The following is an 11,187-nucleotide window of genomic DNA, read 5'->3' as shown; positions in this document are numbered from 1 at the left end:
CATCCCTATGTAAGCCTATACAAGCCACTGGGAATTTATATACCCAACAAATAATACTTGCCATCTCCAGTATTTCCAATACTGTTTGACCATGGGCTTTCCGCACACTTTCATTAAGCTTATCACCATTGAGTGGAATTTATTTCTTAAACATATTTTCCAGAAATGCTGACTTTTGAGGTGTAGAGACTGACAGTCTAACAATGAATGAAGAAATAATCTGCACAGGGTGAAAGAGAAGAAAATGCTGAGAACCATCAAAACAAATTCCTGTCAGGCAGTTAACAATCTCTGGTGACCACTGCTCAGTGCTGGTGACATCCATCTAACTCCTGTCAGTTGAATCTTCATTTTAATACTCTCAGGGTGGGACATCAACTGGGTTGGAAGCAAGGAGTCATGAATTCTATTCTCTCCTCTATATACCTGAGTGCCTTTGGACAATTAGCTTTCCAATCTCAATTTGTTTTCTCTATTGTGAAATCAGAGTTTAGAGAAATGATCTTGATTATCCTTCCTAGGCTCAATTAGATGATTCTATTTCAAACATCCTAAATGAAGAAAAGAGAGAAAATAGGATTTGCCTGACAAGAATTTACTTTATTACTAATGCTTCTGGAATGAAGAAAAAAAAAGTGATACATTAAATTGAAAGCCTATATTGTAGGTGAGTCTAAGTTCTCATTATCCAAACCATTTTGATTGAAGATTGAGAATCAGAAGATGCAACAGAGAGTAAATCTAATTTTAATACTGAACTTGCTGTCATTAAATGCTTTTTTTTCTCCTAAGAAAGAACAGTTGAGAAATTCCAGAAACTAGATCTTTAATTAAAGCCAAAGGGCAACTTGAAAATTAGTTCATCTAATTAATTGTCCATCAGAATGTACAATCTGTGACTATAGTGTTCTTGGCTACTAAACATAGTTTGCACTTCAAAATGTGATTAAAATGACTGATTTAAATGAAGGTAGTTTAATGGAGAAACACAACTGGGAAAATTATTTTGTAAAAATGTCTATGTATTTTGCACTGTTGGTATTTTCCTTTAACAGAAAATAAAGCTAATTAATTAGAGAGAAGCCTTAAAATTTCTAGGGAAACTAAATCATTGATTTAAAGTGAAATCATTTTCATCATTGAGGACAAATATCATCTGACATTTGTTTTTCCACAATTTCCATTACCCTGGCCTTTTAGTGCAATAAAAATTTAGGGTGAAGACTTAAAGTATCTGGAAATTTTCCTCATGAATTATATCAGATAAGAAGCTGAATCTACCCCCAAATTGAAATCAAAGTATTTTAAGATGCATTATCACATTGAGCCAAATATTTTATTTTCATGATCCATTTTTCTGTTTGGGACTCTCTGGACCTCTTGAATCTTAATGTCCTTTTTTGTTGTTTAGGTCTGGGAAGTTTTATTTCATAATTTACTCTGGAATACTTACTTCCCCTTCCTCTCTTTCTTCCTCTGGTAGGCCAATTATACTAATGTTAATTCTTTTGAGATCATCCCATATGTTTCTGCTGTTGTTTTCAGTGTGTCTCAATGTCTCAATCACTCTTTTACCTCTTTCTTTGTTTTCTCTAGCTCATACTCTGTCTGGCTAATTCTGTTTTCTGCTTCTGTTAATCTGCTTTCCCTTCCCTCAGCTTCTTTCTTCAGTTCAGTTATAGCATTAGCTTGTTCTGCTATTTGGCCTTTTAGCTCAGCTATTTCAACTTTCATTTCTCTAACTACCTCAAGGTAGCTTGTATTTTCTTTGAGGTTCTCCTCTCTTGTTTCCCTAATTCTGATAGCCCTTTCCTCCATAGTTGTCTTCATTTCTTTGATTATTAGGTTTACTATTGCTTGCATACTTTTCTTGTCTATGGTTACTTCTGACTGATTTGGAGTTTCTTCTGGGCTCCTGTCCTGATTCATTGTGGTAGCAGATTTATTTGCTCTTGATTTAAACTTTTAAAAAAATTTATGTGGTTTTTATTTTTCTATTCTGTCATTCTTTAGTTGTGTTTTGAGTACAAGCCACACTATACTAAAGACCTTTATGACAAGTGCAGTCACCAACCTCAGAAATTACAACAATAGTAACTGAGGTAAAGATTGATGCAGCTCAACAAATACCATTTAGCCAAACAGTACCTCCAGTCCAAGAAAAAATAGCAGCCAAACAAAAGAAAAAGAGGCAGGAAAAAAGGGAATTCAGGAATAGATAATCATGCAAATCAAATCTACTGTGCACTATAAATTCTAGGGATAGAAAGGGGAGAATGGGAAGTAGAGAAGATACACACATAGAGTCCACTCTGAGTCAGATTTCTCCCCCAAAATAATTCACAAGCGAATACCAGTGAATTCAGAAAACAAAAGAAAAAGGAAGAAAAGAATAAAAAAAAAAAAGAAAGGAAGAAAGAAGAAAAAAGGAAGAGCAGTGAAAGGAAAGAGGTGTTTTTTTTTTTTTTTATTTTAAACTAGGAGGAGGGAAAAAGGAGAGTGGAGAGAAGAGGTAGAGAGAAACAAGTTCCTCTCACAATGGATAGGACACCCGGTCACCTAGCAATGGAAAAAACAACAAGTTAATTTTGGTCAACCTGAAGAAGGTGGATGGAAAAGGGACACGTGCATATAATAATAGTAGTAATAAAATAAAATAAAATAGAGTAAAAAACCCCTAATAGTCAGTCTGCAGCTTGGACTGCTCCATTGGCTGCAGATAGTCTGAGCAAAGACAGCCAATTGTAAGAAGTATCCCCCCTCAAAAAAAAAAAAAAAAACCCTCCAAGTAATCTTTCCCAGGCAGGGATGAGGCTCTGATTTTTCAGGTATTTTGTCACTCAAATAGAGCTCTCTAGCCACTTAAAAAAAAAAAGAGAGAGAGAGAAGCTAAAGGAAGAGGCTTGGAATGACATCCCTGATGAGCCAGGAATCTTGGTAAAAAAAATAGCTCAGCGGGGAGCCTGCTATGATCAGCTGCACTGCCCCTGGGGGCTGGTACTGGTGTGGGAGGTGAGCTCAGAAATAATCAAAGGATTTTCCTTTGTCCCCCTGACCTCCATTTGTCAGCCCAAGAGAGAGTTATGGGACTATATTTTTGTGTCACTCTGACCAGCCTGTGTTCACCCTCATACAGACAGCCCAGTATCCTACCCTATCCAGCAGATCCCAGGTTGCAAGCTGCTGCCTCTTGGAGCTCACGGCAGCTGTAGCTCCAAAGTGGCCATATTGGCTTCGCCCTCTCATGATCCATTTTTAACAGTGAGTTTCAGACATACATCACAGTACAAATATGATTGAAAAAAACATAAATCTATTTTATGGATACATGTTTACATATGCCCTATCTCATGGAACCTGGTCTATATCTAGGTTTTGGGGCTTTATTAGGAAGTGAACCACCCAAAATGGAATTAAGGAGTCTTATGAGAAAGAAAAGGTCTCATCCTAGTAATGAGGCTGAAGGGTTGACATTCCACTCCTGATATCTCTGGAGACAGTCTGAAGTGAAGCATACCAAGGTGGTACTCATTGCATTGATTAGGTTGGGAACAGTAGATGCAGTATCAGTTGGCATGAATTGAGAGAAGCATGCAGGAAAGTGAGCCCCACCCTAGAGATTCCAGGACTGGGGGAAATATAGGCTCTATAGAGGAAGCGGGAGGTTCCTGCTGTCTTAGGGTTTAAGAAGGCAATAGATTGTTATTGCTATAACCAAATTATTTGGCAATTGGGCTAACTTTAAAAACCCTATTGTTAGTATTTGCTGTATCATACATGACATCACCATAACTTGTCCTTTGACATTATTTATATATAGGTGTGTCTTATAAAGTAACACCATCAGTTGCTTCTGTTCTTCCTGGTCTAAGGTTTCAGGAGAGTCAACATTTCAAAGAACAAGTCATTATTAGAAATGTATTAACAATTTGATCCCACTGTTAAAATATAGTCTGATTACCAACTTGAAGTCTTAAGTGCTTAGATTGAAGGAACATATAATCAGCCTATGGTCTGTGTATTAAAGATTTTGAGACATTAAATCAATGTTTTCCCTCATATTAATTAGTGATTTAAGAGACTACAAGTTAATAGGAGTGTATATTCACACCATTCCCACCACCAAAGGTCTTTCTCCCCCCCTCCCCCCAAGCCCCCAAGTGAAGTTGAACATCTACTCTCACCCTCTACCCAGAGATTTTTGCTTTGGCACCCTACTCCAAACTCAGTCAGATCCTACTTTGAGTTTTTCTTTCTGTTCTTTTTTCTCAACTTCTGTTTATGAGTGGGATCATCCCATACTCGTCTTTGTCTTTCTGACTTAGCTTATTTAACATAATTCCTTCTAGCTCCATCCAAGATAGGTCAGAGAAGGTGGGTTCATTGTTCTTAATACTAGTTGTGTAGTATTTCACAGTGTAAATATACCACAGCTTTCTCAACCATTCATCCATTGTTGGGCACCTGGTTTGCTTCCAGGTTTTAGCTATTATGAATTGTGATGCTATGAACACAGGTGTACACATATCTTTTTGGTTGGGTGTTATGGAGTCCTGTTGGAGAATGGGCCCACTGTCTTGGAAAGTCCAGGCTATTGTTTCCATGAGATCTGAACAGGTTGACCCCCAACTCTGCCTTCAGGGTGAGAGAAAGGCTGGTTCCTTGGTCTCTGGAATTTATGATGGCTGGACCACCAGACATGGGCGCCTTTCTACACATGCCACCCCCTCTTTCCTTCTTTGATTAAAAGTCATGGATTACTGTGTTAAGTTTAAAACCCCAGCAAACATTGTTCAGCTTTTCCTCTCTCCTGCTGCCCTAAAGTGCCTGCAATTTACCTCCGGAAAAATGTACATTGTAAAGCTTATGATCAAACAATCTGTTGCTAAAAATGTAACTATGCATTGTGTTGCTCTATGTGTGGGTTAATGGATACTCCAAACCTTCACCTCAAGTTATGGCCTATATCTACCTGCTTTTTATTTCAATAAACAAATTTTCCTCTGAGGCTTTTCCCAGAGCTGAGTGTCCTGTCTCTGTGAACTTTGCCCTCGACAGGTTGAGCTACCTCAGGACCCCTGGGGGGCCCAGGGAGACGGGTGGACCCAGAGCGAGCCTGCAGAGTCCTTAGGATATATACCCAGGAAAGGAATTACTGGGTCATATGGAAGGTCCATTTCTAGCCTTAGGGCAATGAAAAGGAATAGATAAATAAATTCTCCAGACTGCTCTCCACAGAGGCTGGACCAATCAGCAGTACAGGAGGGTTCCTTTATCCTCACAACTTCTCCAGTATTTGTTGCTGCTGTCATTTTTTGATGTACGACATTCTCACAGGGGTGAGGTGGTATCTCAGTGTTGTCTTTTTAAAAAATATTTATTCCCTTTTGTTTCTCTTGTTTTTGTTGTAGCTATTAGTGTTGTTGTTATTGTTATTGGATAGGACAGAGAGAAATCATGAGAGGAGGGGAAGACAGAGAGGGGGAGAGAAAGATAGACACCTGCAGACCTACTTCGCCTCTTGTCACAAGGGACTTTTTGCAGGTGGGCAGCTGAGGGCTCAAACTGGGATCCTTATGCTAGTCCTTGCACTTTGCACCACCTGCACTTAACCTACTGTGCTACCACCCAACTCCCTCAGTGTTGTCTTTATTTACATTTCTCTGACAATCAGTGACCTGGAGCGATTTTCATGTTTATTGGCCTTTTGGATCTCTACTGTAATGAATATTCTGTTCATATCCTCTGCCGAGTTTTGGATGGGGTCATTTGCTTCTTAGTTGCTAAGTTTGGTGAGCTCCTTATATATTTTGGTAACTAGTCTCTTTTTTTTAAATTTATTTTTTATTTAAGAACAGTAGAATTGGAAGGGGAAGTTTAAAAAATGTCTGATGCCCCAAATTGTCCCTAACACTAGTCTAATCAGACTCTGTGGGAGTAGAACCTAGGTATCAGTATTATTCAACACTTCCAAGAAGATTGTAGCATGCAACAAAATTTGATAACTAGTGAGGTGATATCCACTCAATTCATTTCCAAGTAGGTTGGGTACACCATTTTTAAATCAGTATTGTGAATATTTAAAACCAGTATCCGGACAGTGTGAAACAATCTGCTTTTTTGTTCAATTCTTCTACAAAATTCCTCTTAAAAAGACATAATGTAAAGTGTAAATAGCAAGATCTTGTCACAGATAATTTCTGGAGAGCTTGCTGTCATAGCGTGCTGTGTCTGGTGTCCACTGGACTAAGCTAATAAGTGGAATCTCAAGTCTAGTACTTCTGAATTGAATGCAAGAGGTACTATTTCTTTCTTTTTTTTTTTCTTTTCTTTCTTTTCTTGGTCATACAACAAACATGTATTGAGGTTCAACTCTAAGGCAATGTAACTAACACAAAATATTCTTTTAATTCTGTGTAACAGACACTGTCAGAAAGAGTTAAAGGACTGTTTTTGAATTCCATATGTATAGGAACACTTACACTCCTTTGTAGTTATCCACTGTTTGGAAAATTTTTCCCTGTATTCTTAATTTATACTTAGGTGAATGGTCACAGTTTTAGAATTAGGTGTCATTATAAGCATCTCTGTTGTCTTTGATATTTTCTCCCTGCTTAGCAAAAATGCCCTTGCTTAGCAACAGTGTTGTTCACTACAGGTGAAATGAAGGTGTCACCAAGGACATCTATATTTGTATGCTACTAGAAATATCCTGTGTTTTCTTAAGCAGTTCTTAGTTATAACTTAGTTTTGTTGATGAAAATAGCTTTGCTTATTTTTTTGATACCACAATTTACTGCATTTAACACTTAGTTGACTTTTCATATTTATTTCTAAGAGGTGTTATTTCCGTGTGGTTGAATGTATAGTACTGTGGACTGAGTGTTCAGGAAGGTAGACTGAGTAGATGAGAAAGTTGGGAGAGTGAGTAAGAGAAGGATGAGAGGAAAAAGGGAAGGGCAAAGGAAACCAAAGGTGACAATACGTCTAGACTAGTAGGGTATACAACTTTCATTTTTGCCAGATTGGTATCCATTCCCATTTTGGTACCCCCCTTTTTTTGCCTCCAGGGTCATCTTTGAGGCTCAGTGCCAGCACTACAAAGCCACTGCTTCTGGTGGCCATTTTTTTCTTTGTATTTTAATTTTTATTGACAGGACAGAGAGAAATTGAGTGACGGGTAGATAGGGAGAGAGAAAGATATACACCTGCAGACCTGCTTCACTTCTCATGAAGCATCTTCCCTGCAGGTGGGGAGCCAGGACTCGAACCCAGATCCTTGCACACAGTGCCACTGCCCAGCCCCCACAGCACCTTCTTTTTTAGGAACCATTTTGTTCCTTTCCTATGATCATGAGGACTGCCTATAGCAGACACTAGAGGAAGGAAAAACTAGTAGTTTATACTATTGGATCCTTGTAACTGCCCAGGTTCCTGTGTCTCTCAGGGTCTGAGTATTTAACAAGTATTTGAATCCTGGGCCATGGCTGTCATGCTTGCAATTCATGACTTCTGACAACTTTCTAGGTACTAGTCCAAATCTACTTGGGAAGGCCTTGTGGGTACTTGCAATCTCTAAATCTCATCAGCTCATGAGATTGCTGTTTGTAACTAACTCCATGTCTTCTTTAGCACCGCTTTTCAATGGACTCTCTTCTTTATGTGGATGGTCTTTAGACCCAATAAACAGGAACAAGGTAGTCCGAGTCCTACTCTAATCTTCAAGGTCATATTCAGGATAACCCAGATATTTTGTCATTCTGTATACTCTCTGAAGCCTCTGTGGTTTATCTGCATTTTATAAGAATGAAGATCTTGGGAAGAAACTCATAACAAAGGTATACTTTGTGAACAATAGGATTAAAGGCTTACTAGGCACAAACATGGTTCTAAATAATGTATGATTCTTTGAACAGGAGCCCAAATCTACTCCTGAAAGATGAGCTCTTATTTCCTCTATCAAGCAACATTAAATGAAATTATAGTACCACCATTAAATCCAACTGCACACCAATAAATTTTCATTTCCAACGGTACTCTTCTTTATTAAAAAAAATCTTTATTAAATAACAAAACATGCCAGCTAATATAAGTACTTCCTAGAGCTCAATATTAATATGCTTACCACACAATTCAAGGCCATCTACTCAAATTCAGGAAGAATACATTTTTTTCCTTGTGATGCATTAATCAGAATTACAGTGGTATAAACTTGAGAGACCAGAGAAGCCTTCTATATTTCTCTAGGTCAAAGTCACAGAAGTGGTGGTGATGGAGGTGTGTTCCAATGGGCGTATTCCTTTTAAGTCTGGATCCATAAGCTAGATTTGGAATGTATTATTGGGATTCAGAGATAATTGATTTAAAAAAACAGATAAAGCAAAGCAGCTTAAGTGATTAGCAATGTTAAGGTCTTAGGCAAATTCTGGTATGAACCATAACAAAATGGAAATTGTGGGGCCAGTGTCAGAATATGTAGTCATGAAGTCTCATCAGTTCACAATGTTCCCTTTACTGAGTCTAAGGAAAGGCAAATATCATCTAAGAATATTCTGGCTAGTCTAGTCTTTTACTGGGAAGTAGCTCAGCAAGTACAGTGCAATGTAGTACTCTAAGTTCTCTCTATCTCATGAGGTTAAAAAAAAAAGCAGTCTAGAAGGTATTCTTCTAGAATTTGTATTTTTTAATACAAATAGGTAATACAATAAAAGGTACCCAGATATCTTTTAAACAAGAATACATTCTGTATATCAAGCCATCATTTATAATTAACACTGTGAATTTTTTGAATAACTCTTAATTCTTTTACATAAAATTGTATGAAATAAAATTATAGGTAGGGTGAGAACCAACAAGTAACCAATTCAAAAGCCTAAAATCTTGTCTCTATTAATTCTGTCACAGTTTCAAAGATTACACTCATCTATAAAAAAAGTAGGTATTCTTAACATGGAACATTATTTACAAAAATAAATTCATTTAATCTCAGCTGTATTTGATTCCTTGGGCCTGCCCAAGCTTGTGTGGAGCCAGAAGTACTCTCCTGCTCTGCTTGGGGGCAGCCATTTTCTGCCCTGGAAGGAGGGGTTATACTAATTCGTAGTATTTCCCAGTCTGAGGATCAAAGTAACAGTTCAGACATGGGTCATACAGCAGAGTCAGCACTTCCTCATCCTCTTCCACACTTAGGTCTTCTTCACCTGCGGAAAGGGGAACCACAGACATATTAGCTGAAGGCTTGGGGGTGATTCCTCTACCACCAGGAAGCATTGATGCAGGAATTGCTGTATCTCCCAGGAAGTTTGCTCTATAGGGGCAGCATGTGGATGATGACAGAAGGATGGAACAGGCCTGATAAGACACTATACAATGGATGTAAAAGGGACAGGAACCAGTGATAAGAAGGGCAGACTCACTGTGAAGGATAAGAAAAGCTGATAAGAACTGGCAGGGATGGTGGTGGGGAGGGATGGGCCTAATGACTCAAGAGTTCTGGCAAATGGAGCACAAATAAGATCAGGGGAATGTGAGCCGGATTCAAAACTTGGGGATCACAGGTCTAAACTTCTTCATCAGCCAGAGTGTACAAATGTACAACTGTAAATTAAATATCCTAGAACTCAGTTCTCACCTACACATCCAAAAAAGGTCACTGAATACACACACATTAAAAGAATAACATTGTGGTAAATATGAGATACACAAAGCATACAACAAGTGGAAAATACACTGCTAGGTGCTACTTTTTTAATTTATTTTTTCCACTAGGGTTATTTCTGGGGCTTTATGCCAATACTATGAAGTCATTTCCCCTTACCCCCTTATATTTTGTTTGATAGAAACAGAGAGAAATTGAGAGGAGAGGGGGAAGATACAGAGAAAGAAAGACAGACACCTTTTTGTTTCACCACTCATAAAGCTTCTCCTTTGAAAGTGGGGAGTAGGAGCTTGATCCCGTGTCCTTGTGCATTGTAATGTGTGCACTCAACCAAGTGCACCACCTTCCAGCCCCCATTGTGTCATTTACTTGTATTAGCGGTAGTTAAGGTCCACTGGGAGCACTGAAATGGCTTGAAGGTCAATTTCTCCTTCATGTGATAGCCATAAGGTGGTATGTGTTGTGATGTTGTTGGCGTATAGCTGACGAGTGGACATAATTTATACATGGGCTGAAGTCAGGCTTTCGTCAGGACAGAACTTAAGCTCACACAGGTGGAAGAGGTTCTCTCTGTTGCACGCTGCCTGCTCCTAGTTCCTGGACTGTTCTCTCTCAGCTCCCAGCTTTCCTAGATGATCACCCCCTCCATGGCTGCTTCTCCTGGGGCTTAGACACATGAATTTAAACCGTGGTAATTAACCTTTCTCAAGGGTCTGGTCTATTCTTAACCCTTTTAGGTCCGAGTTCCTTCTCCAGCTTGCGAGAATCCCGGCTCAGCTTCCCATGACCCACCATGCTGCTTCTGACCAGAGAAATTGAACAGGTGGGGCTGAACTACTGGTAACTAACTCAAGGACTTATGGGTCTAACTTGTTCTTACCCCTGCCAATAATTGCTTATCTTGCTGCGGTAATAAATCGTTGATTGTTTAAACCCACTCCTAGCCATTGCAAAGCCGAGTGAGTCCTTTTTATATTTTAATTACAACAGGTATGGATGAAGAGAACTTTCACTGTCTATATTACTGCTTTATTTTATTTTACAAGTGGCATAGAATGAAGACAACTTGTTTTTAAATATTTTATTTATTTTTACTTTATAGGATACAGAGGGAAAAGGGAGATAGGAAAAGAGACACAGTTGTGAAGCTTTCTTCTTGCAGGTGGGGACCAGGGGCTTGAACTTGGTCCTTGCACATGGTAACATGTGCACTCAACCCTGTGTGCCGCCACCTGGCTTGAAAATTTATCTTTCTAAGTGTTGTATGCTTTACATTGGGTTGTTCTAGTTCTCCCCCGCCAAGAAAATTGGATCAGTCCTGCTAGTTTCACGGCCCACTTGGCCCCACCCCTAGGAACCCCGAGAGAGTGCCAGAGTTCCAGAGTTCGAGAGTTGGAGAGTTGCAGAGTTCGAGAGTGCTTGGTGCCGCCGTGGGGGAAAGAGGCAGCAGAGTTCTGTTTGGTGATTAGTTTGGTTTAGTTTATGAATCGTTGTTCCTGAATAAAGAAATACAGCTTCCCTGCCCAGCT

At 39.0% G+C, this 11,187-nt stretch overlaps 1 protein-coding gene across 6 annotated transcripts in view; it reads right to left on the bottom strand.

The window, feature by feature from the left end:
• Positions 1-8,049: 8,049 nt before the first annotated feature.
• CFAP20DC (CFAP20 domain containing) overlaps positions 8,050-11,187 on the bottom strand; it is a 307,663-nt gene continuing 304,525 nt past the window's right edge. For all 6 annotated transcript variants that reach the window (XM_060203003.1, XM_060203000.1, XM_060203002.1 and 3 more), the window contains one exon: positions 8,050-9,200. In XM_060203003.1, coding sequence (XP_060058986.1) covers positions 9,088-9,200 — 113 coding nt within the window. In that variant the 3' untranslated portion in view covers positions 8,050-9,087. The remainder of the gene's footprint in view (positions 9,201-11,187) is intronic.

The sequence above is a fragment of the Erinaceus europaeus genome, chromosome 12 (assembly GCF_950295315.1).
Source record: "Erinaceus europaeus chromosome 12, mEriEur2.1, whole genome shotgun sequence".
NCBI lineage: Eukaryota > Metazoa > Chordata > Mammalia > Eulipotyphla > Erinaceidae > Erinaceus > Erinaceus europaeus.
The sequence above is the reverse complement of the archived record's forward strand: the minus strand, read 5'-3'. Positions and strand labels throughout refer to the sequence as shown.